At 37.5% G+C, this 27867-nt stretch overlaps 1 protein-coding gene across 1 annotated transcript; it reads right to left on the bottom strand.

The window, feature by feature from the left end:
* CHMP4C (charged multivesicular body protein 4C) lies at positions 1 to 27867 on the bottom strand. The gene is made up of 5 exons (XM_067711975.1): positions 27434 to 27867; positions 7226 to 7403; positions 4938 to 5052; positions 1787 to 1952; positions 1 to 1604 (listed from the first exon to the last, which is right to left on the bottom strand). Exons 1-5 carry the CDS (start codon positions 27801 to 27803, stop codon positions 1540 to 1542), a joined length of 894 nt encoding a protein of 297 aa, XP_067568076.1. The 5' UTR covers positions 27804 to 27867; the 3' UTR covers positions 1 to 1539.

The following is a 27867-nucleotide window of genomic DNA, read 5'->3' on the forward strand; positions in this document are numbered from 1 at the left end:
GTCATTCATATAACAAATCTTTATTAAATGCCAACTGTATGTGAGGGACCGTGCAGAGATACACAATGGGATTGAACTGGAAAAGATACAGTCCATGACCTCAAATTACCACAGCCCAGCAGGGAAGAAGAAGAATAAAGTGATTGTTCAAGTAAATATGCAACATAAACCATGATAGATGATAGGAGAGAAAGCAGAGTGCTACAAAAGCATATAACAGGGAGACTTGATTTAGTCTGTGCAATCAGGGAAAGTTTACCAAAACAAAGGACACTCTAAGATTTAAGGGATAAGTAAGATGTGGTATCTGTGTTGTAGAGGGTGGGAAGACTGCTAAGAAAAAACAGCATGTGCAAAAGGCCTGTGGCAAGATGGAACCATTAGACATCATCAAGTCCAACCCTTAGATTTCCCAGTGAAGACACAAAGGCAAGACACAAGAGTTTTTGACTTGCCTAGTTGTACTGTGTTAGTGTCAGAGCAGGAGATGGAATCCAGAACTCCTACCTCCAGGTCTAGTGTTCTTTCCATCCCATTAGACCTTGTATTCCCTAAGCAAATGTGGGGAATTACTAGATCATTTTCTGTAATGATGTTTGTCATTTTATGGTGCATGAACCATTATGGACAATACATAATGTTGTACTTTCACTTAAAGATCATTATGGCCAAAACTTTATTCAAGATACACTTTTAATTTCCTTCCTATATTTTTACGTATTTACAAGGAATATGATGTAAAGTATAAATAAATGTACAAGAAAGCACAAAACAGAAGAGAACGAATATTCACACATTTAGCATGCTGAAGCCATAACAGCATCATAATGGACTGGGAACGTTAATGCAGCCCCCTAAGTGACTAAATTACACCCAGGAGATTCTTGCTCAGCAGTGTAAGCTGTTCGTTCTTCCGGACATTTTGTGAAATGCATCCATTGTCCCATTCCAAGCTTAATTGGCATAATAAATGTCAATTAAAACTCCTTTAAGATTTTAAACTCAAGTGAAACTATTTATGTATAGACTCACACAAGACTTCTCTACAAACATGTCTCCTATAAGAGATACATTTCTTATACATTCACCCTGGGCTACAACATGGATACAGCACAGCAAACTTGCATTCTCATAGGAAAGAAAGTTATTTTCCCCATCTTTCCTAAACATATCACTCTTAAGTTGCTTATAAACTGTTATATGTTTTATACGTTCATAGAATTCAGTTTTCTTTCAACAAATATATAGAGAGTACCAACTACGTGCCAGGACTGGAAATAATATAATAGTGAACAAGGTAGAATGCCCCCTCCCATCAGTACGGAGAGATCCTCCAAAATGCTACCAGGAAGTCCCATTCCATCCCGGATCCTAAATCTACACATGACTCCTTTTTTAACTTTTACCTATGAGGCTTAAAAGACAATTATTCATCCAGTATAAATATAAAACAGAATCTTTGTTAACTTCTATATTTGGCAAAAACATTTTTTGTGTCTTATGTACAGCTCATTAATTTCGGTGTCCAAAAATTCTGTTTTAAGTAGCCCAAGCTGCCAATTGTTTGATATCATCATCCTCTCCTTCTGCCCTCCTGGAAGATGCTGAAACAAACAAACAAAAATGGATAAAAATTAGTAATTGGTGACATTCATACTTTCAGCACAGAAAACAGGTATGAATTATGTATTAAAAGGTATATTTTATGCAATGAAAGAAAAGTGCTAAAAGGCATAGGCCTGGCTATTATTTCAGGTAATTATTTGACCACAGGTGGGGAACAGACCTGCTCGGGATCGATGTGCAGAGGAGGAAGTGCTAGACATGCGACCTGGTACTCTGTCTGGCTGTGCTGGGAGGGAGGAGGAAGGCACATTTGGAAGTCGGATATTTGCCATCTTCTTATTTAATTCTTCCTGCTCCAGTTCCTCAAGTTCTGCCATCAGCTCATCCTGAACAGAGAAAAAAGAAAGAATTAGGGAGTTAATGTTTCAAGAAGTGGGTTTCCTCAAACATAATAACAAGAACATCTGCTACCCAATTGATATGTGAGAACCCAGTGAAATGGAATATTTATTTTAAGACTAAGTCTGTTTTGCAACACTGAGCAATAATTAAAATATGAATATTTGGGGTTGTGCAAATTTGTTGTAGTTAATCTTATAATACTTCAGTCAACAGTTTTTCAAGTAATTTGTGCTAGCTGAATATATAACCTCCACAGTGTCTAGGAAATTTACACCTTGCCTGTCATTTTTCCAATGTATCTTTTATTTTCTACTGTTAAGAATTAAGAATCTGTGAGACTTTAACTAGAGGAAATAAATATTTTCATTTGGGCTAATGCTACTGAAATAAAACAACAGGTATAGCAAAACCATAACATACCAAAAGTAAAAAGAATCAAAGATATTATTGTCCCTTTGTCAAATTACCAAAACTAGTAAATATCATGCTCTATGTCTTAGTTAAGAAAGCTTCAACTCAAGGTAGGTACACTGTATTTCTTTCTTTTAGCAATAGCCCCAGAGTCTGGTTTAATCCTAAACTATTCTCTGTCCCAAGAACCTTAGAGAGGCAAGTCTAGTTTGAGGCTTTAAGGGTAAAAGTCACCTTATGACATATATGAGATGACTTGAGATGAATAGTTCATGTCTAACTGGCTCCAAGTGTTCTCAGGTTGAGTCCAACCCCCCTGAGAGAAGTTGGGAGTCAAAACTAAATTTGTCATCATTAGAATTCTGAGGTTGTCGTTATTAGAAATGACCTAAGACGCTCTTATATTCGACCAAGGAGATTTCTTCATTTATTCATCATAGAACAAATTTACTGAGCGCTCACTCCTGGCTGAACTCAGGGCTGGGGAGACAAAGTCCAAACAACAGTCCCTACATTTAAGGAGCATATTGAATGTAGGAGAAAGGCACAGAAACAAATAATTATTCTATATTAAAATGAGAGTAACAATACTATGGGCCAAGAGTGGAGTTCCTTAAGCCAACCACAGCATTCGATCAAGTCACCATGTATCAGACATACAGTAAGCTGAATGACTGTCTGACCACCATTATATCTACCTCATGAAAAGGAAATAAACATGAAAATGTATAGCATGAGGCCATGTGAAATAGTGTGGTCAGTGTAGTTGTGGGCTTTATGATGCTCCACAGGCTGAATGAATAATGTACCTTCAGCATGAATACTCTGATATCCTATTTCTGCTCACAAAACAATTAAGAACAAATATAGCAAATGTAGTAGTAGCAGAACACACTATCCTACACTGAATGTATGCCCAGAATTGCCAATAGTGCTTGATGGTTACCAACAGCACTGAAAAGATATTGATATTTTCTTTAGCAAATATGTGGTGACAGAATAATCATCTCCATCATTTTCAAACTTCAGGTATCATACACTTATTTATTCATTGATAAAAGAATTTTAGAATTTAAGAAACTTTAGAGATAGTCTAGGGATCCGGTCATTTTCATTTTATAAATAAGAAAACTAAGGGTCAGAAAAGTAAAGGGCCTTACACAAAGTTTAGTAATAAATGGCAGAACCCAGAGGTCCTAATGAGCCCAGAGCTCTTTCCACCATGTCATAGTGCACTCATTAGGTGCTTGTTAGTCTAACCAGGGATAGGCAAACTTTCTCTGGAAAGGACCAGACAGCAGTATTTTTGGCTTTGCAGACCACATATGGTCTCTGTCTCGTAGCCTTTTTTGTTGCTATTGTCACTGCTGCTGTTGTTTTCTGCAATCCCTTAAACATATAAAAAACATCTTGTTCAACAGGCCATACGAAAACAGAACTTCAGGAGGATTTTTCCCAAAAGCCACATTTTTCCAACCCCTGGTCTATACTATTTTAAAAAGCTATTGAAGAAACAGACGAACAGACAACAAATAGAAAACAAATTTATGGTTACCAAATGGGAAAGTAGTGGGGAGCGAGGGATAAATTAGGAGTTTTGGGATTAACGTATACACACGACTGTATATGAACTAGACAACCAAAAAGGACCTACTGTATAGCACAGGGGACAGCACTCAATATTTTGTAATAACCTATGAGAGAAAAGAATCTGAAAAAAAATAGATATATGTGTATGTATAACTGAATCATGTTTCTGTACACCTGAAACTAACACAACATTGTAAATCAACTATACTTCAATTTAAAAACAAAAAAGTAGAATGGAGAAAGATAAAATAAAATAAAACAAAACTAGAAATAAAAAGCTGTTGACACCCAGTTCTCACTTTCAAGGATTCTGTGGAACTACGTCTTACTTATTAGATGTACCATTTTTAACACTACATGAACGTAGGAAGTCAGATTCTTTGCCATGGTAATCTGAGAATTGGAAATGTTTCAAAATTTGTGTGTACTTTGAGTAGAACAATTGAAATTCACAGTGCAGACATCACCATTATAATTATAGCCTGTATTATTGGACTGATTAATCTCAATGGAATGTGTGTGTTAATAATGTCACTCCACATTTATTTTGTTTCATAGCCTAAGTAATGAACAGAGGCAGCCTAACCTCTAATTTAACATGAGCATGATCTGTTTCTTGCAGAGTGACACAGTCTGCTTTGTTTTGCCCAGATGTGCGAGCACTCAATTTTTCGTAATGGGGTTTTAGGCTTCAACCATTAAAAGTCACTAACTTTACATAATCACATGCTGCTTTTCCTTAATAGCTGAAAACTTAATTAGGGGGCTATTTGCCAAACTATATTAATCTTTCCTTTAAATCAGAGCTACCAACACTTCATTTCCCTCTTAAGACAGGTACTTTTCTAAGAAATTTATTCTTTAATGATATTTAAGGAAATGTGTAAGGAAACCTGCTTGCTCCATATGATGGGAAGCTGTCTTTTTTAGTGGCCACCATACTCCATTCTTTATATAGGGTCACCCACCTCATCAAAGTTATCATCAAATCCAACTCGTTGAGAAAACGCTTCTGAGATTTCTTGGGCAACATCCTGTTGCTCTGCGATCTCTTGCATCAAATCATCTATTTTGTTCAGATCCCTGGGAAATAATATTTTATTGAAATAGTTTAGAATTTTACTTTAAAATTATGAATTTAGATATAAATTAGAAAAACGAGTCAATTTAATATAAACTCTTAGTTATTTCAGTAGGATAGTAAACATTCTGGGTGATAAGACTTATCAACTTTAAGAATTGCATTTCAAAAAAATTAATAATTCTCTATATGTACATATATTTTAAATTATGTAAATTAAATTAAATTGATAGCCATTACATTTGGGAGTCACTAGAGGGCAAATTATTTGATAACTAACAATATTTGTAGACCCATTTTGAAATTTTGTCTGGTAGGGCATATGTAAAATTTAAATATAAGCTGCTATGTATTAACTCTGCAGGAAGTGGTACCATGGGCCACCAAGGACCACTGTGACTAAGATAAACTCGGGAAGCTCTCAGCAGCTGCTATCAGGGCAGCTTTTTGTAGAAGGTGAACTCTGGAACTAGAGATCTATTTTCTAGACTGCCTAGTACGTCTGAGGTCCTGGCTCCCTGAGAACTTTCCCATAGCTGCTGATGGTCTGAGAGATTACCGATGAGAGCAGGATTAGGCCTATGAAGCCCTCAGAAGAATCAGCAACTTCAGCAAAGGAATCACAGGCGCAGGACGGACAGCTGCTTTCAAGACAGTTTCTAGCACCCAAGTCCCACTGGCCTCCAACCACCCACTGAAGCTGCCAGTGTCCGAATGCCAGCATCTGAGCTGCCTCTCCAGTACCTTGTCTCTGAATCATTCCTCCAACTCTGAAGCTAGGCCAAACTGATTGGATACCAGAGAAGTGACAATTTTCCTCATTATTAAGCAATTAACACTGAAATTTTGATTCCCAGTGGAATAAATCTTTTACAAGTTTTCCATACTCTATACATGGGAAAACCTGAGTATTCTGACATAATTTCATGTAGTAATCAAAAAGAATACTTTGCCATTCTCCTATCACCCCTTATTTCTAATTCTTATATTTATAACAAATATACAAGGATTATTTATTTAAAAATCATATGAGAAAGGTACAGCTAAAGTTTGGGCCTGGGAGTGAATTTTTCTCAAAAGGAACACCCAGGGATGATGCTGCTAAACTACCCGGAGAGAAAAACTATGATTTTGTAATACATTTTAGCACCCAGCTTACAGCAACAATATAGGACTGTGACTCTGATAATGAATTGAAAGATCTCTCAGAAGCTGTCGAAATGATGGCTGATTGTCGATTGATTATCAAGGCAAGAAAATGTTAGCAAAGATGTCTTCAATGACCCCAGCCTCTCTCTCTCCCATCTTTTCCCATCCATGGAAGCTTCTCTACATCCCTCAGTCACTCTTCGCCCTTGCATACCTTTGGTCCAAACTTCACTGTGATATTTAACTTTGGAAAAGGATTAGGTGCCAGACATTGATTCTCAGTGTGAATATAAAGCAAATTGTTAGCCCCACTGCCACTATGAATATAGATTACTGAGTGCTTACTTTGTGCCAGGAACTCCTAAGTGCAGTATATCCTGTATCTCATTGAATTTCACAATAACCACATGAGGTAAGTACTATTATTATTTCTAATTTACAGATAAGGAAACTGACTCAGGGAGAGGCAAAGTAATTTGCCCAAGGACAGTCAGCAGGATCTGGGATTATAATCCAGAAAATCTGACCCCAAATCCATGCTTTTATCTACTATTATATGTCAATGGTTCTCAAACATTGCTTAGTATCAGAATCACCTGGGAGCTTGGTTAAAAACAAAAAGGCCCAATGCTTACTTTTCTTGAAGGAGCTTGGGCATCTGTGTTCTCATTAGTAGTGATTTTTGAGTCCCCCCAAAATTTGACAACCACTATTGTATAGTTCTAACACCTTCACAGATATTAACATTTAAGCCTTTTAAAAATTATAGAATGAAAATATTTGCAGGTGGAGTGTCAAACAATAGTGAGGCTACTGGGAAACGTTAAGGGCAAAACGAATGTCCTTTATTTTTTCATGGTCTTTTTTTTCTTTTGCCAATATTACTTCTGCTCTTTCTCTGAAGGAACATTCCATTCCTACATGTCAAAGAGTCTCAAATGAGTAAGCCCATTCCTGTGCAGATCATCATATACTTCCAAAGCACTGAGGGAATTTATGGCTCAGAGGGAGACTAAAGTCACTCACATGTTTTCATGAAGTGCTTTCATGGCTTTTGCTGCAATGCCCATGTTCCTTAACACTTCCGTGTTGGTGTGTGAGTTTTCCAAGGCTTCTCTCTGGAACTCAACGGTGGAAAGTGTGCCATCAATCTGAGTGAGCTGCTTCTCAAACCTCTTCTTTCTCTTTAGTGCCTGTAATGCAGCTAAATAAGGGAGAAGCCACATTTATAAGGAGAGAGCCAATCACTCACTCAAGACACTTGCTGAGCTGTTTACTCAGCACCAACCATGGAATCAGTATTGTTGAAACCAAAGAGGATACCAAATAAAAAAACTAAAGGGTAGCATCTATCCTTTCAGTTGCTTGTACCAACTACTGCTTCCTGAAACATTTTGTTATTCTTCCAAAGATCTGCCAAGTGTCAGAAGATGAAAAGTCAAAATTTCATAGTCTATAAAATATACCACAGTAGTGTTTCTGTTAATATTGGATTTTAGAAAAAGAATAGATAAAATAGAAGTAAATATCACGTAATAAGAAAAATAAAACTTTAGAGAAAGAAAGAATTTTAAGAACTATCTATTCTAGCCCTATTTTCTTATTTCAAAGACAAGTTAATTGAGACCCAGAGAAGTTATATGACTTGCTTGAAGGTAGTCAGTGAGTGACAGTCCAAAGCCTAGGATGCCAAGCTTGTCTTGGTCTGAAGTGACTATGATCAGTAAGGTTACATCTAATCATAAGTGTCCATAAAATCAACACTGTAGAGTCATTCTCAAGGATTAGATGGCATACTGGTGAGGGAAAAGACTGGTGCCTTCAGAGAAATACCCTCCCATTAACACTTAGCAAAATCTTACATGCTTCTTTCAAAAATCACAACACTAAGAGTTGACTCTGGCACCTTGGAAGGCACCCCGAAAAATAGGCCCTAAAATGTGAGTTTTGATAAGGCATTTAGTGAGAATGCAAGAAAACAGCAGCAGAATGCTAATATGAAGATAATTAAATGGAATTGACAAAAGAACGCAAATATTTTTATGGTTTCAGAGTGAACCATGTAAGTTATTGCAACAGAGATTTCTGAGGGAAGGCTGTTTTCTAATGGTTTTGGTCAATTTCTTCTTGTTCTTCCAACAGATTCAGTATATTTATTCCAATGCTTTTTGTTTGGTGCATGAAGACTTCTAGCCATTATACTTTCCTGCTGGAGTTTATTAATGATCTATGAATCAATATTAGTTGATCTCCATTTAACCTTTGCCTCAAGTTCCATTTTGTTTTCTATTAAATTAATATTTAATACAAAGTTAATATTTATCTATTAAAATTTATATTTTTATATTAATATTAATGTTTAATATAAAATTAATCTTTCAGTTTTCTTTTTATTACAATTTGCCTGTAATAATTTTACATGGACCTCAATTTCAAAATTATTTTTAATTTGCTCTCTTTTGATATTGCCTATTACAGATAGCATTGAGTGTTTAATGTGTGTGATTATTTTTAACCATTCAGATAGTCTCCAACTTTTAATGTAAGTTTTTAAGTTATTCTCATTTATTGTAATAACTGATATATCATCTAATATGGTCTTTTTACTATCATATGTATTGTGTTTTCTGTTTGTTATGATTTTTATTTTCTTTTTGCTTTCTTGTCTTTATATAGATTGATCAATTTTCATTTGTCCATTTTACCCCCCTTTAACTGTGGGATAGTTATATATACTAAATTATTCTAATGGATACCCTTGTATTTAAAATATACACATATAATTAAACTTAAGTTTTCTATCCATGTTGAAAATAAATCAGAATCTATAATTAATCAGTATCTATAAAATGTATTGTCCCCAAACAAGATTGTCTTATCACCCCAAACCTCACAGTATTTGATTGAAATAATCTAGATTTTATTAGTTCCAGATGATTACCAGTTTTTTAAATTATTCTTTCAATATTTAAGGAAACATTTCTTAAGTGCAGTAAGTTTCATAGATACAATTTCAACAGTTATTTACACTAAACCAACAGAACTTGCTGGCTTATTTTCTTACTATTGCTTCTTGTATCCTATATTGTCATGAACCCAAGAGAAGAGAGATAATGTAGGAAATAGAATATGTTAAAAACAAAACTTGTATTAGTATCTTCAGGGAGATCAAGAGGCTATTGTGTTATAAGACAAGAATGGGCTTCCATAAAAACGAGCAACTAGAAAACAAGAAAAATACTTAGAAATTAAAAACATAACTAAAAAAAAATAAAAATGTTAAAAAAGTAGAATAAATATAACTGATGACTAAATTAGTGACCTGGAATATAAAGTTAAGGAATTCTCCCAGAACATAGAATGAAAAGAGAGATAAGTTAATATATTGGAGGACAGAGCCAAGGAATCCAACATCCGTCTTACAAGGATTTCAAAAGAGAAAGGATGTTTCAGGGGGAGTGTGGATAATAATACAAGAATAAATAACAATTTCAGAAGAAAACAGAAACAACGGTGGGGAAAGAAGTAATAAAGAAATTAAAGAATACGGTTTCCCCAAGCTGAAGGAAGACTATTCTTCAGAATAAAAATACTCACTGAACACTTAGATGTGAAAAGCAAAAAATAAAAGGCACATGCCTAGACCTATACTAGTGAAATTTTGTAACTCCAAGGTAAAAAAAGAAAATCTTAAATGTTTCCAGAGGAGAAACAAGCAAAGAGATTATCTACAAAGGAATGAGACTGATATTATTATCAAACATTTGAAATACTGGCTATCCAACAGCAATGGAATAGTGTCTTAACATTTTTGAAATGTTTTGAAGCTAGAATTCTGTAAAAATCCAAACTATTATTTAAGTCTGAAACAAAATGAAGTCATTTTTAGACCTATAGGCATTTAGAGAATTTATATCTATGCACTGTTTCCAAAAAAAATACCTTTACTCCAGTAAAATTTTTTTAAAAAATCCAAGAAAGGACAATATAGGATACAAAAAGTAATAGTAAGAAAATAAGCCAGGGAACACTGTAGTTTAACAGTGTAACTAACTGTTGAAATCATAGTTACATAAGAGTGTTTCTCCATGAGGTCTCTCTCTTGAAAGAGAAGGCTGCCCAGAGCTCTACAGAAGCGCGTGGGGCATGCCGACAGGCAGGCTTCCTTCCAAGGGTAGGGAGGAAGCAGACAGGCTGGGAATTCTTACAGTTGCCAAAGAAAGGCTTTTTAGGTGTGGATCACTTTTCTATATTTCCCTCATGAGTGGTAACTTTCTTTCCCCGCCCCTTTCTGCCCACTGTGAAGGTCCAGGGTCAACTTAGTTCTGCTCTACTTCCCTCCCCAGGTGCAACACCACAATTTCTGTCCTTGCTGAATAGCACTAACACTTAATTTAAAGAACAGCTTTTATTTATTTATTTAATCTATCCTTTAGGAAAGAACTAAAAAAAAAATAAAAAAATAAAAAAAACAACTGGCACAAAGGCCTTTCTACAATATCATACAATATCACTGTGGAGAGGCTCTTCACGTGAGTGACCAGAGTTGTGTGAGGCTTTTCTCCTGAACACAGGAATATGGCCAGCTGACCTTCTGTGCTATCACTCTGCCTGTAGATCCACACCCACTATGACATTTATTACATTGGATTATAATTTTTGTAAAATGTATTCTACTCCATCTCCCCTACACTAATTATAAGCCCTTTGTGGAAAGATACAGAATCCTATCCATCTGTTTCCCCAGTTCCTGGCACATGTCCAACAAAATACTGTACATAATAAAAACCAATGTATACTGAGCATTTGCTAGATGCCAAACTGGTGTTAAGTGTTTTATGTGCATTATGTGATTTATATCATTAATTCTCACAAAAAAACTACAAGAGTAAATACTATTATTGGTCCATTTTAGAGAAGATAAGATGAATGACTACTAAATGAATAAATTTCATAATTTTGTGCACTATGACAGCATGGTATAACGGAAAGAGTATGGCCTTCAAAGTCAGAGTGTGAAATTTTCTTCCATGACTTAATAGATGTATATTCTTGGATAAGTCACTTTCCTTCTTGGATAAGTCATTTTCCTTCTCTGAGCTTCAGTTTGTTATTCTGGAAATGAGGACATAATCCCCAAGAGTCAGGGTGATTGTTCTAAGAACTAGTGATAATTTATGGAAACCACCTTATAAAGTACTTGTACACAGTAGAGACTGAGCAACTAGATATTATTTCTATTAATAATAGTGATTTATATAACAGTCATTCATTAATGAGATTGCATATCTTATTTCTGAGAACTCCGAGCAGCAAGTTACCTGTTTTTTCACTCTAACTCACCATAACAGGAACATAATATTACAAAACAGCTCTGCATTTCAATGGTACAATACATAATACTATACAGCAGAGTATCCTAAGAAGCTAAACTCCAAATACACATCTCCACCCAACATACCCAGAGGTGGAAGATTCAAAGTCCGTCTCTTTCCTATCTTGTCAGGCTGGTTCAGTGTCCATACTTATTTGGAACCTAACTATACCCATTGACCCAAAAGTATTTTCTTTTTTTTTGTTTTTGAGAATTTTTAAAACTTTTCATTAAAAAAATATGCCACGCTTCCTAGTAACAATTAATTTTAGATTACTTTCTGTAAATTGAAAAATGCAATTTGGTATAAAAGATGGGGCTTTGGAATCACTAGCATTGCATTTTAATCTTACCTCTACCAATTAAAAACTGTGTGTAATAACCTTGGAATGTGAACTTAACTCTCCTTAAATGATGCTCCCTCAGTTGAACAATAATTATAACAATAAAAATAACACCTAGAAGATGACAATAGAACATTGTACCCTGGAGTCAGGTTTCCTTTCAAATCTAGGCTCCATCTACCCACTGCTACGTGGCCTTACATAGCTGCTTATTGGAAAATGTGAATATAACTCATGCGGTTGTTAAAGATTAAATGAAATAACATATGTAAAGAAATTAGCCTGGCACATAGTGAGTGATTACTAAATATTAGAAATCTTCATCATTACCATCATCTTCTTCACAAGATTTCAGAACTATATTTTGGGAGCCACATGATATAATGCCCAACCTTGTTAATATTTTTTATTAATAACAATAAGTTCTGGAATTCCCTGGCAGTCTAGTGGTTAGGACTCTGTGCTCTCACTGCCAAGGGCCCAGGTTCAATCCCTGGTCGGGGAACTAAGATCCCACAAGCCACATGGCGCAGCTGACATAATAATAACAAGTTCTGGTTTGGACACAATTTTGAACGCCTATATTAACATATGGTTTCTGCCCTTCAAAATAGTTGGGAGAAATTTAAAAATTCACCAAGATGTGAGATCTCAACTTACACTATAATCTCCATACCACAAACTACTTTAGGTGTCTGAATCAGACACCTAAACTCTGAAGGAGGAAGCAGGTAATGAAAGTAAGTGAAGGAGCTGCTTGTAAATTTTGGAGATTAATCCTTTATCAGTTGCTTCATTTGAAAATATTTTCTCCCATTCTGAGGGTTGTCTTTTGGTCTTGTTTATGGTTTTCTTTGCTGTGCAAAAGCTTTGAAGTTTCATTAGGTCCCATTTCTTTATTTTTGTTTTTATTGCCATTTCTCTAGAAGGTGGGTCAAAAAGGATCTTGCTGTGATTTATCTCATAGAGTGTTCTGCCTATGTTTTCCTCTAAGAGTTTGATAGTATCTGGCCTTACATTTAGGTCTTTAATCCATTTTGAGCTTATTTTTGTGTATGGTGTTAGGGAGTGTTCTAATTTCATACTTTTACATGTACCTGTCCAGTTTTCCCAGCACCACTTATTGAAGAGGCTGTCTTCTCTCCACTGTATTTTCTTGCCTCCTTTATCAAAGATAAGGTGACCATATGTGCATGGGTTTATCTCTGGGCTTTTTATTCTGTTCCATTGATCTATATTTCTGTTTTTGTGCCAGTACCATACTGTCTTGATTACTGTAGCTTTGTAGTATAGTCTGAAGTCAGGGAGCCTGATTCCTCCAGCTCCATTTTTCATTCTCAAGATTGCTTTGGCTATTCGGGGTCTTTTGTGTTTCCATACAAATTGTGAAATTTTTTGTTCTTGTTCTGTGAAAAATGCCAGTGGTAGTTTGGTAGGGATTGCATTAAATCTGTAGATTGCTTTGGGTAGTATAGTCATTTTCACAATGTTGATTCTTCCAATCCAGGAACATGGTATATCTCTCCATCTATTTGTATCATCTTTAATTTCTTTCATCAGTGTCTTATAGATTTCTGCATACAGGTCTTTTGTCTCCTTAGGTAGGTTTATTCCTAGATATTTTATTCTTTTTGTTGCACTGGTAGATGGGAGTGTTTTCTTGACTTCACTTTCAGATTTTTCATCATTAGTGTATAGGAATGCCAGAGATTTCTGTGCATTAATTTTGTATCCTGCTACTTTACCAAATTCATTGATTAGCTCTAGTAGTTTTCTGGTAGCATGTTTACAAGCAGCTCATGCAGCTCAATATCAAAAAAACAAACAACCCAATCCAAAAATAGGCAGAAGACCTAAACAGACATTTCTCCAAAGAAGATATACAGATTGCCAACAAACACATGAAAGAATGCTCAACATCATTAATCATTAGATAACTGCAAATCAAAACTACAATGAGATATCATCTCACACTGGTCAGAATGGCCATCATCAAAAAATCTAGAAACAACAAATGTGGGAGAGGGTGTGGAGAAAAGGGAACACTCTTTCACTGTTGGTGGGAATGTAAATTGATACAGCCACTATGGAGAACAGCATGGACATTCCTTAAAATCTAAAAATAGAACTACCATACGACCCAGCAATCCCACTACTGGGCATATACCCTGAGAAAACCATAATTCTAAAAGAGTCATGTACCAAAATGTTCATTGCAGCTCTATTTACAATAGCCAGGACATGGAAGCAACCTAAGTGTCCATCAACAGATGAATGGATAAAGATGTGGCACATATATACAATGGAAAATTACTCAGCCATAAAAAGAAACGAGATTGAGTTATTTGTAGTGAGGTGGATGGACCTAGAGTCTGTCATACAGAGTGAAGTAAGTCAGAAAAAGAAAAACAAATACTGTATGCTAACACATATATATGGTATCTAAGAAAAAAAAAGGTCATGAAGAACCTAGGGGCAAGACGGGAATAAAGACTCAGACCTACTAGAGAATGGACTTGAGGATATGGGGAGGGAGAAGGGTAAGCTGTGACAAAGTGAGAGAGTGGCATGGACATATATACATTACCAAATGTAAAATAGATAGCTAGTGGGAAGAAGCCGCATAGCACAGGGAGATCAGCTTGGTGCTTTGTGACCACCTAGAGGGGTGGGATAGGGAGGGTGGGAGGGAGGGAGACGCAAGAGGGAAGAGATATGGGAACATATGTATATGTATAACTGATTCACTTTGTTATGGAGCAGAAACTAACACATAATTTTAAAGCAATTATGCTCCAATAAAGATGTTAAAAAAAAAAAAAAAGAAAGAAAGTAAGTGAAGGAGAGAGCAAGAGGTTAAGGGGAAAGGCCTTCTTTGTTTTCTCACCTGTGAGAAAGAGATAGAGGAATATTCCTCTATTATAACAATAAAAAATAGTGCAAGAGTGATGATAAATGGCCATGGACACTGGCTCCAGTATCAAAGAGACAACAGGAGGAAGTGGGAACTCCAGAGACCAGGAGAGATTAAGCCTGATCTATGGAAGCAACACCACTGGGCTCCAGTCCTTGGCTGCCATGCAGACTGCACGCCCAGCCTTCCACACGATCAAAAGAAGCAAGAGATCTGGATTTGCATCCCAAATCCTTCAAATTTAAAAGCTGAGCTACATTTTTCAAAAAACCTTGTGTGAGCAAAACAGATGATTTCTATATGGCTGGATCTGGCCCCAGGACACCTGACACTTCTTGTGGCTTCTATCTGGCACAGTATGTTTCTCCCAAACACTAAGACCGGACGCTTCTGTTCCAAAGAGTCAAGAGGTGTATATGAGGAGTATCCCTGTGAGCTGTTTCTCATGTGAAATGATGATGCCATGCGCCCACCATGAGATGGACAGGCTTTAACTTTGTTTTCTAATAACAAATTTAGGAAAGAAACAGTTGTATTTTTTTCAAAGACATTCGACAAATGTTGCAAATAAAGCATCACTCCTGATTTAGCAAAGAAGGACGCTTTTCGAGGGGTGTAATTTAACCTATGTAGAATGTGCAATTCAATCTGCCAAGCTCCTACATGTGCTTTTAGGCAGCTGATGAAACCTGGAAAACATTCTTTCTAAAACAAAGGAATCTACTGTATTCCTTTGTGGGGGAGAAACTTCCAGGGGTTTTGTCTCTTTGCATAACAGTGATGTTCCTTCAGCAACGGAGCTGCAGAACAATGTCCGGTATGTACTGCTGCCAAGGGATACACGTAGAGCCCTTACTATACAGCCCATTGAGAACTGGGACTGAAATGTAAGAATTACCCACTTGAACCAAAATTCAACTAGCCCTCTGCAACTCTACCACATTGCCAGAGGAGGAAGGCTTTCAGTCATCTATGAAAAATAACTTCAAATAGCAGAAAAGAGTTGCAGTTTCATTGCTTAGATAATGTAGAGGGCATCTTGATTGGAAAGGTCAACGTGTTATTCTTTGCTTGTTCAAGGTGTATAAATCCATGCCATTGTTCATCTATTAGTTGGCAAAAAAAGGAAGAACATTTTAGGAACCATCATATCTAGTGACTACAAACAAACCTATCTGTGAAATATGAAACTGGATTACGACAGCTCTACTCTCTCCCAGGAACGGATGATTTCTAGAGAAGGCCTAAAAAGATGAAGCTTGGAAGACTTAATCCCAGAGAGTGCTTAAGTGACCTGCCACTCACAATTGGTTATGTCCTCTTTTTCTTTTAACTGGGAAGTCTCCTAATCGTGTTGTTTTATTCGAGAAACTTCAATGTAAGCCCCGTTCTTACTCACATACAACTCACTTCATTAATCAAACAATAGTTCTATTTATGGCAACTCATTATAGTTCTCGAAAAACACAATCTGAGTAAGCATCACCATGAGCAATCCATAAATGGAATAAAAACAAAATGTTTCTGTTCAAAGTCACAGGTTAGATTGGAAACAGCTGGGGAAATATTAGAAAATTCTAACATTCATTTATTTGTCCAGGGCCAACCCATTATGAATTTTCCCCAGGCTTCGTCATTTTTAAAAAAATATCCTTCATCCATTCATTTCAGTCACTCCACAGGTATGCACTGGAGATCCACCACATGCTTGGCACTGCAGGAGCAAAGAAATAAGGCTACAATCTCAGAGGAGGCAAAATATAAAACGGGCATTCAATCACTTATTCATCATTCAACAAGCATTTATTAAGCACCTACCATCTTACAGGAACTGTCTCCATGGATACCAACTTGTATAAGGTACATCCTTCACTTCAAGTAGCATAGGAGACATTGAGGAAAATAATAAGAGACACATACACAGCACAATGGATACACAGAGGAATGTACACACTACACTCTCTCTGGAGGGTAAGGGAAGACCTCACAGGGAAGGTAATGAAGCCAGGGTGACTGTCTACACAGATGCTCAAACACACTGCCCAGTAAGAAGCATGAATGATGAAACATATTACTTCTAGCCCCTGACCCTCTCCCCTGCTGCAAATCTCTTTACTAAATGATGTAACGTTTCTGGCTGAGAAGCCGGAGCAAATCACACCAGTTTGCCACACTAGCTGGAACTTATAAGTAAGATCACACTTTCAGAGGTCTGGTCAATATTAAATGTCATTAAAAAGGGTAAATAGCAAGCTAAAAGAAGATTACACCACAGAAATGATGTAGTGGATTATACAATGGCAAAGCATATACTTGAGAAAACAATAAAAAAGGAATGAGAGATATTCTGAGGAAAGGGCATTTGGAAGAGGAATATTGCTGGAAGCAAGCCAGTAATGTTGTACTGAATTTTGTGTTAAAAAAAAAAGAAGAGTGATTGATTAATATTATGAAGTGTAAAGGATTACAAAGAGGTGGCCTTAGCCATCTGAAGAAAGATAGAAGAAGACAAGGGAAATGGAAGTTATTGTCCAACAGAAATGATGTTCCTCTCCGCATCCTAAAAAGCTCACACTTACTTTTGGAGATAAGGCAGTTCTTACTGCCAGGATGTCACCCAAGAGATTAATAGAGGAGATAAATCTGAGAGGGGAAGGTCATGACCTAAAAGTGCTATTAGGCTTGAGTTGCCAAAAAAGGAAGAAATGCTTGCATAAAAGACTCATTTTATTTATTTTTTCCTTTTTTTTAAATTAAAAAAAAATTTTATTGGAGTATAGCTGCTTTAGACTGCTGTGTCAAGTTCTGCTGTACAGCAAAGTGAATCATCCATACATGTACATATATCCCCCCTTTTTTGGATTTTCTTCCCATTTAAGTCACCACAGAGCACTGAGTATAGTTCCCTGTGCTATACAGTAGGTTCTCATTAGTTATCTATTTTACACATAGTAGTGTGTATATGTCAATTCCAATCTCCCATTTCATCCCACCCACCCCGATTTCCCCATCAGTATCCATACGTTTGTTCTCTATGTCTGTGTCTCTATTTCTGTTTTGCAAATAAGATCATCTATACCATTATTCTAGATTCCACCTATATGCGTTAATATACGATATTTGTTTTTCTCTTTCTGACTTACTTCACTCTGTAAAAAAGACTCATTTTAAATATCTACCGAAATTCCTATTTTTCATAATTAATTGCTTCCAAGGTCAATTTCCAGGCAAGTAAAATTAACTTGTTATTGGAACACTATACCAATGTATTAATTAAAATCTACTTGACATTCTTTGTAAAGACCCAGTTAAGTGACCAGGCAGAATATATAACCAATTGAATGAATAAGTTTTCTACTTGCTACTAGTATTATTAGTAACCTGATAAATTGGTAACCTTTATGGGCCTGCTATTGCCTAGAATATAGAGGAAAAAGTATGAACATGAAACCAGCAAATAGTAAATAGAAAAACTCAGAAAACAGCTGATTATGCTTCATTCTACAGGGTAGACATAGGTACCTATGGGTATAATTTTGTATGCTGTGTGTGTACCTTTGTGTATGTCTGTATATACGAATATGTGTATATGCATGTGTTTATATGTGCATGTGTGTATATGTATGTATATATGGATATATGTGTTATGCGTATATGTGTGTGTGTGTGTGTGTGTGTAATGTGGTTCTATTTCCTACTTGTAAATAAGTATTCCTTGTTCATATGATGCACCAATAGTTCCAACTACTGTGCCCACGGCTTGTAGGTGCTCCTGAGAACCAACAAACTTTACCCCTAGAGCCCCCATTTGTTCCCACTGCTTATGATTCTATGATTATTCCCCAGAGATCCTATGACCAACAAATCTGGAGGAATACCAAAAAAAAAAATCTGGAGGAATACATAATTCTTATCCTCAAAGCAAGGTGACTATTACTAACTTAAATTCTTGAAGAAAGGTTTACTTTGACATTGGTGATGAACTCTATGTACTATTCTTTAGTTTTTCAAATGTAAGTGAGAGAAAAACACTCAACAAATATAATAGTTTACGTAAATATAGTTTACATGAATAAAAGTTGTCAAACTGCTCAAAAAATGATAAAACATAGGTTCTTGTGTATATGATCTTTGAAATATGTGTAAATTGGCTTAACATAATCATAACTTTTTTTTCTTGCTTCAGTCAACACAGTAGAAGTTCTGAGTTAGGATAATATCTTGGTTCAAACTCCAAGGTTACACTGACTTTCCTTTTACATGAATGAAATATACAAAAAGAATGGTAATATAAATAGCACTGCTCATTGAGAAAGGCCTGTTGAACAATGTTCCTGCTGCAGCAAAGAAGACACACCCGTTATGACTGTGCAGCATATAGCACTCTGTGAAAGAACCAAAAAGATTCACTAAAAATTCATGTTCAAATAGAGAATGAAATGTCCAAAATGTTTGGTCGCACAATTTTATTTCTCTAACTTCATATGTAAGCCAAATATAAAAGTGTAAACTTTATTAATTTAAGCTCACTGGTTGACATTCAATTTTAAGTTTTTAAATAACTTCTAATACAACGATTCCCAAATTTTAACAGAGAATAATCAACTTTTCCTTTCCTATACTTTAAAAATCACCACTCCTCCTTGCTTGCCATTTTGGGTTTGTTTTGTTTGAGGGTAGCAATTACACTGTTGGTATTTAAGTCACTAGACTGCTAGATTGAGAAGAGGTGTTGGAGGCTGCACAGAGCAGATGATGGGCAGGACTTTAGCTATTTCCCATTCTCTCACTGGAAATTCCCACGAGATAGAAATATTTGAGAAAAGGGCTTAGCAGTGGGCTGAGAGAGCCACTGGTCCAGGTTTAAGAGCTCTTACTGCTTTAAAGTATGACCATATAAACTTCGTACTAAGTCCTAAATATTTCCAATAAGTAATTCTCTATTAATACCACTTGTTTGAGGTAAGTAATTAAAATCTCTGGTACGAGAAAGCCAGTTACTCAGGAAATGTCTTATTATTTGCTTTATATTTATTCCAGACTCTCGTTTTGTTTTTTTTTTCTTCACCTTCTGCAAATTTTTGAGCAATTGTGTATTGTTAGAACTTCTATAAAATTATAGTCAGAAAAAGTAGGAGAAACTAAAATTACTGGTATATGCTGTAAGTTCTGGATGTAGTTTGCTAAAGCAGAGGATTGAGAGTGTAGTTTTAAAAAATAAAACCTCAATATTATTTATATATTTTAAGTGATTGTGATAATTTTGTCCCTTAAGAGCACAAATAGATTCATGTGTACTTAAGCGTATCACAAAAATTGAATACCAAAATAGATTATTCATGCCCTTTCCAAAACTGACCCCCAAAGCAAAGCATCATAAACTTTAAAACTCAGAATCAGATGTCTTGCCTTATAGGCATAGGCTAGAGTATTATGTGTTTTGAGGTTTCTTTTTCTGTTATCTTGAAAATAAAATCTGATCTGAAATAAGTAGCCCTAAATACTGAGAAACATACTAGTAATACTAAGTACATCTGAGGACAGTTCACAGTAATCTCCTGTTGTAGTTTCTTGAAACTGCATAAATCATATGATTTTGGCATAACCATGGTGTTAGTAGTAACTTTTCTACCTTATTCTATTTTATTGTGGCTGATTCAGTAAACTACAAAATAGCATAAATCAAGTAAAATTATATTTTTGCTGAATGTAAATATTTCCCCAAATATGGTGCTCTATTCCAGCTTTGTGGAATTTAAATGAAGAATAATAACAAATGAACGTTCCAATATTTATACTATAGCTTCAAATTCATGAAGGAAAAAAATAAACTAGATGTAAAGTTATATAACACAAGAAACGGTCCCAATTACCCTCATAGAAGAAGCTACGGGTTAGCCAAAAAGTTTGCTCAGGTCTTTCCATGCCCGAATGAACTTTTTGGCCAATCCAATATGATAGGTCAGCAAACTATCAAAATTTGTACCACAGATACTTGAAAGAATGATTCTAGAACAGATACACTCTATACTCTAGTTTCTGGGGAAGTAGAAAAGAAACCAGTGGTAACTAGAAGCCAATACGAGTTCACAAGGTGAAAATTTAGTTCAAAAACTAATCTCATGGGCTTCTTTTCTTTGGGTTACTGGATGATGACCAAAGAAAAAATATGGACCACCCACTGGCCTTCTAACTTTATACATACCAAAATCACCCAGAAAGCTATGAGTACCAGAATTCTAAACCTTATCCCAGATCTCTTGAAACAGAATCTCCTGCTGTGGCATCTTAAAAAGCTTTCCAGGTGAATCTGATGAAGTTAACACACTACCAGTTCATAAACCAGCATTGTGAACCAGAGGTGTGTGAATATAGTTTGGTTTTAGGAATGTACTTTGTAAGGTATACTGAGGCATTGTTAGGGAAAAGAGAAAAAAACTTAGAGAAATAAGATGGTGTGGGCTAGAGATAGAGGTCAGGTGTATTCATAGCTAGATGAATAACTAAACTCACTGAGTGCTGGGGTGTCAAACCGGTAATCATGCCTTAGCTGAATCTTACATGAAACATCATTGCTATCATGCAGAGGTGATCCTGGAATGAAGTCCCTAGTGATGTGTCATGAGCTTCTGTCCTTGGTTCTGTCTTATTCAATAAATTTTAATACTTGGACAACAACAAAAAAGGCAGCTGAATAAATCTGTGACTGATTCAACCAAAAGAAATGGCTCATATATAAGCCAATGAAATTGGAATTGTAAAATCTTAATTTTAAGGCAACTGAAAATAAGATGATATTGAATAGAAATACATGTAAAACATGGAATGCAAGTTTAAAATATTGTTTTTAAAAAGCGGGGGAAGGGTAAATCTGGCTGGGATTTTTAATTCTTTCCAAGTCCAGTTGTAGATCCTTGCCAGGGCTCAGAGGGGAGTGGGAGGTATTAAGAAAGCGAGAAGTTTTAAAATTACAGTTTAAGTGAATAGGGCTCCCAGGAGTGGTCCAGACATTTTAGGTACCCCCCAACCAGGGGGTAAAGCCTGATGGGAGTTCCCGAGGTGAGGGAGGAAGTTGAGGGTGGAGGTTGAGGAAGGGTCACATTTCTATTGATCTGTCTTTTCCAGAAGAGAAATGGGCAGTTGACCTGAGAATAAGATCCAGGTATTGGATGCCCCAGGAATAAAATTCTTTTCCCTGGCCCCAGAATACACAGAGTGTGGTACAACAATTGGATAATCAGAGGCAAACAGAACACTATTGTGATGCCTGGTTGTAATTTGAATACTGGGGGACTCTGGGACCCTGCACAACGATTGTGGAGTAATAGTACCCTATACACTTCCCTAAAGAAAACTAGTTCCGGTGCCTAAGATGACTTGTCAGAAGCTCTGGGAGTGTTTCTTCACAATTAACACAGCAGGAGTATCTGTGTAACACATCCGGGTATCTGAGTGATGCCAGAGGAGAGGAGAAACAAGAGAACAGAATGGGGGAGGAAGAAAGGAGAGAAGAGATAGTGCCTCCCAGTTTAACAGCCCATTAAATAATACATACAGGTTCTCAAATTGCATCAGAATCATTGAGTTATTTGTTCAAAGTTCAGGTTTCTGAACTCTACACTCAACCCTAAATTAGAATTTTTAGGGGCGTCCTTCTGAGTATACACTTTAACCAGCATCCTCCAGGGCTTCTGATGCAGCTGATCTGAGGCCCACATTTTGAGAAATTCTATTAGGAAAAGAGGTCGCCAGGTAAGTGATATCTCCCAGGGGAACTTCCATCTGGGTCCTGCAGTCTGTGCCTGTCTCCTATTACCTGAGCCATGCTTTCGCCCTCACTAGTTTGGCGCTCAACCAGCTGATACCGATGTGGTTCTCTTTACCAATTTCTTCTGGTCTCCGGTGTCTGAGATTGCAGACTTCAGCTCTGTGACAACTATCATAAAAAGCCCAAAGAGATTCCAGCATTGAGCTAAACTGGTGGGACTGTGCCCACATCCCGACTCCAAGGAAGCCCCAAACTGCATCATGACTCTGAAAACAAATTCATCCTTGCCCCCAAACACCTCAGGGCTCAAAGGGAGCCAGCTATTCACACAAGACTCTCTGCCTTGAGGTCTCATTTCACCAAACAGACACCTGGCAAAGACGTTGAATGACCTCGGCTCCGAGTTGTCACTGGAATCCTGTGAAATGAAACTGAGGAGGGATTTTGGTCAAATTCACTTCCTCTCTGTCTCAACCTCTCACCTCTGTAAGTCCACTTCCCAACAGCCTGAGGCCTAGTGATAACTCCAGCCTGGATCCACCCCTTTTCACATAGTTACATATTTGGAGTTCTTGTTCTGCCTGGGAAAATGTAAGCAACAGGGCCACCACAAGAGTGAGGGGAGAGAGTAGAGCGGTACCAAGGGGGAAGACGTCAAGGGCCACTCACTCTCTGACTGACCTGCCCTGGTGAGCAAACCTCAGCACGGGAAGCGGTAACTGAGGAAGTGACAGAGGTGGGGTTGCAGAACAGGAGACTCAGGCAAGTGACTGCTGTCCTCAACTATGTGAAAGGTCTTCACATGACAGGTGGAGTAGATTTATTCCGTGTTATTCCAGAAGACAAATTGGAGCCAGTATGTGGACCTTACTAGGAAACTGACGTCAGCTTTAAAAAAAAAAAAAATGCTATGTTATCACAAAGGGTGATATATATAAAGTGCTGAATGGAGGGCTTGACACAGTAATGTCGTTAATCATCAAACCTTTGAGGATCAACTTTATCACCACCATTATGCAGATGAAGAGACTGAGACTCAGGCCAAGTAAATGGTCTAAAGTCACACCGTTTCTAAGTGTCAGGACAGGGCCAGGAATCAAACCCAGGGCTATCTGCTTTGAAGCCCAGGCTCTTGACTACAACACTAAGTTACTTTCTATCAGATATTTACACATTGATGAAAACTGAAGAGGGATATTACACTTAAGCAAATCCCTGTGACCATCTCTTAATGATTTTATTAAAAAAAAAAAAACTCATAAGGGAGGTTAGAACAGTGACCTCTAAAATGTTCCACCAACTAGTGTGGCAGGAGGGAGTTGCCATGTACTAAAATGTTGATACCTTCAGCTCCTGAGGCCTCCAGCCTGGGGTGTCCAGAGTCCTCGAGCTGCTGGTCCTTGGTTATCCCAGTGACACATACAAACATTATCGGTGCCCATGGGTGCCATGATATGAAAAGAGTTAGGAAGCACTTCAAGACTAAGAGACCTTGTATTTCTACCCCACTAACATTACCATGGATTTAGTTTTCTCATCCTTGACCCTGGCTACAGGGCAGAATCACCTGGGGGCACCTTTAAAAAATATTGATGTCCAAACCCCACCCCAGCCAATTAGATTAGAATCTATGCGGGCAGGATCCCGCAGGCATCAAGGTGACTTTCACATACAGCCAGGACTGAAAACTGCTCTAGATGACAGTGCTCAGCAAAAATAGAAAAAAATTACGTGACGTATAAAAAATTCTGCTTTTCCACAAAGCAGATTACTAGCTTATATAAAGCAGGAGTTCTATCATAGTAATCTGAATAAACTGCACTAAAGAATGCCTGCTCTTCTCAAGTTTTTAACCAAATTATAGATCTTGCTTCAATTGTTCCTCTTTTAGATCAACAGAGCCTTGATATCATGGCTGTTGCAAAACCAGTTTGGTGGTGCCCACTCAGGCTCTTTTTGGTAGATTATGGTAATTGCCAAAGAGGTTTGAAGCAAGAATTAGCTACCACTGCACAGCCTTGCTACAAGTTGCAATGAAAGCAAGTTTCAGACTCAGATCTGCAGATACATTTATTAAGCAAACATACATTGGCCAAGCAGGCAAAAAACAGTTTCTCAACCTGTTCATGAGCTCACTGAAGTTCCAGCTCTATGTCCTTTTAGTCTAATACACCTTATACGAAAGGCTCACTGAACACAGACAGCGACCTTCCCTGGCAGGGTGCTGTGCTCTGTGGGAGTTCAGACATCCACCTGAACCAAGGACTGGACACTACACTGATTTGATCAAGTCCCGGGTACCATCCTAACGTTGTTAGTTATACACCTAGTACATTCTTAACGCCTGTTCTTACGTGGGGAGCAAGGAAGTATCTCTAAACTATCTCAGCCAAACCACAGGTTTAGAATACCCACAATTTCACCAGGGAGATCCCATTTCTAACATTTATTATGCTAATTTAAGAGTTACTCATTTTACCAATAAAATCCATATTTGACATTGAGAATGCTAACTGTCAAAACTTCTGTTGTAGAGAACTAGATCACGGAAGAATTTGTACTGGCTGGGAGTATGGCCCTTTCTGATATGATACTAGATGGCCACTCAACTAGCATTCTTGACAGCATGTTAGCTGACTAACCGCCTCTAGAAGTAAAACTTTAACTGCACATACATATGTCACTTTGATTAACAGGTAAATTACGGCCATTCTGACACTGACATTGTGTAGCACAAGACCCATTTAGTACTAAGTATATTTGGCCTTATTATGTGTGTGAAAATATTTCTTGGGGGCTAACGGAAAACAGTAACCATATGTATATGAAGTTATTTGGAAGATGCTGATATTGACAGCGTTTCGAATGCATGGCCTGTGATTGGATTCTTTCCATAGTTTAGATTACAGATGGCCTCATGCTAACCAGACTCTTCCTACTTCCAGGGCCACTGTAGAATCAGGCTTGGGCTAACTCCAATGAAGTTCCCATGGATAAATGATGAAAAAGAAATAGCTTTTCTGAAACCAATTGATTATTTGCACTTGATACATCTCTAGCTACTCTGATTTAAGGAAGTTAGATTGATGTTCCTGATTGTGTTGCCTTTATTTATTTTTTTTTGGTGTCTTTATAAAGTCTACTTGTAGACACTTTATTTAGTGCATTGCCAACTCAAGAATGTTATATTATTTTACATTCTTTTCTTCTGAAAGCAAATCTATATTTCTACCACTTCATAGAAGCAGACGTTTCATTTTTCAGATTTTTTTAAGCCAGTATTTACTGAGCAACCACTGTAGATAAAGCTACGTACAGATCCAAGTGGATAACAAATCAGAAAAAAACACAAAAAAAACCTTTGACAGAGTAGCTTGATGGGTACTCTAAGCAAATGGCAGAGTACCCATCAAACTGAAGAGGAAGGGCCCAGGAACAGAACAACAAATGGCTTTTTAGCAAGTCATATTGGCATAGTCTCTCTGTAGAAATTGCCATTTAATAACATCCCAAAATATTTCAGACACAAAGTAAAAATAGAAACCAGCACTTAACTCTAAAACAGCCTATAATGTGGACAAGAGTTACATGCAAGAGCAGAGGAAAATGAAACTTGGCCTTTTTGTTGTTGGTAGTAAATGGGCACAAATGTCATTTTTATGGAAAGAGCAGGATTTTCAAGGTCGACTCCAGGAGACATGATTCCTTTCCTGTGTTAAACAATAGCAGGGTCATTTAGGGCAAACTAAATCTCCCCAAGGCTTCATTATGACTCAAGAAGCCCAACTTGAGGATGCAAGTTCAGGGTTTGGTGGTGAGCAGAGTCCTAAATTGCCACTTCTATTTCTGGGTCTGTCACTGAACTTGTGTTACAAGAGCAAATCACTTCAACTTCTTGCTGGGTTTTTATATGTGCCACGGGTGTTGTTTAGATCTATTCTCTATAGAGAGAGCCATACACTGAAGAAACCAATTAGCTCTGGCAAAGAACAAAAGGTTCAAGGTGCAAGGGGATCACCAAGAATCATTACTGACTTAAAGTCCTTTCCGCGTGGCAAAAGCCAGTGATAGAATTAATATTTAATTCTCCGACATTACTTTTTTGGTATAATAGCTCAACTGCACAACAGCCAACTAAAGTCTTCAACAGCTGAGGAAAAGGGAAACCAGAACATACTAGAATATACTTCAATGGAGATTTACAAGCAAGTTAAAATGTGCGATTCAAAATACAAACACACGGCAGAAAAATTGATATTTAGCATTGAAATCAGCAGGACTGGACCAGGGTGAGACAAGCCAGGAGTAAAATTTAAGGGGGTACCCAAAAAAGCAATAATCAAGATAAATAATATTTCAATGCAATATTTGTGAAATTCAAAATTAATACAAAAAAAAATCCACGATGAACAAAACATCACATTTCAGAACAAATTTGAAATAAAGAAGGGCTGTGCAGAACACATAAGGGCCAGCTGCAACAGAAAAGAATCAATAATACCAATCCTGTTTTTATTTTAAATATTGATATTTTGTTCATTATGGATGCTTTTGTATCAACTTTGAGTTTTTAAAATATTGCATAAAAATATTGTTCATCTTGATTCCTGAGATGTGTGATGCCTCCTTACATTTTGCCCTCTAGGATTGTGCTTTGCTCAGCTCTCTCTAACTCCGTGCCCCTGGGGGGTCATTACCAGTTTCTAGAAAGGCCATGGGAGCACACCTGGTGGCCTGGGGGACAGGTGCTGTGGGCCAGACCGGACTGTCCCCAAGGAAACGGCTGGAGGTAGGAGGGGGAGAGTTCACGCCTGGGGCCAGACCCCGAGCCTACCTCGTTTATTCTTCGTGCCGTGCTTCTTGGCCAGGCTGAGCTCTCTCTGGATTCGATTTTCCAGGTACTCTTGTTTCTTGCTCAGCATCTCTTCTGTCTCCCGAAGTCGAACCAGGGCTTCCTGGGAGCTGGGAGCAGCTCGGCTCTTGGAAGAGCCTCCCCCTTTAAAGAACTTGCCCAACTTGCTCATGGTTGTGGAGTTGAAGGGTGAGAGCGGTCCCGGGAGCGTCCCAGGGCTCCCCGGGGCCGCGCCTGGGGAATAGGTGAGCGCGATCGGGCTCGGGTCTCGGAGGCCCAGACCCGGGAAGGCGGCGATCCTGGGAATCAACACGTCGTCGGGCTTGCCCAGGTGACACCCTCTCCTGGGCATTTCCTGGCCGCCGGCTGGGCCCCGCCCCGTCGCGCGGCAGGGGCGGGGAGGGCACCGGAGTCGG

Source organism: Pseudorca crassidens, chromosome 17 (assembly GCF_039906515.1).
Source record: "Pseudorca crassidens isolate mPseCra1 chromosome 17, mPseCra1.hap1, whole genome shotgun sequence".
Classification (NCBI taxonomy): Eukaryota; Metazoa; Chordata; class Mammalia; order Artiodactyla; family Delphinidae; genus Pseudorca; species Pseudorca crassidens.

Coding starts and splice junctions, on each gene's coding strand:
- CHMP4C (XM_067711975.1), bottom strand. CDS start 27,803: ATGCCCAGGAGAGGGTGTCACCTGGGCAAGCCCGACGACGTGTTGATT. Junction 7,404..27,433: donor CGGCACGAAGAATAAACGAG/GTAGGCTCGGGG, acceptor TCCCTTATTTAG/CTGCATTACAGGCACTAAAG. Junction 1,605..1,786: donor TGCACATCGATCCCGAGCAG/GTCTGTTCCCCA, acceptor TGTTTGTTTCAG/CATCTTCCAGGAGGGCAGAA.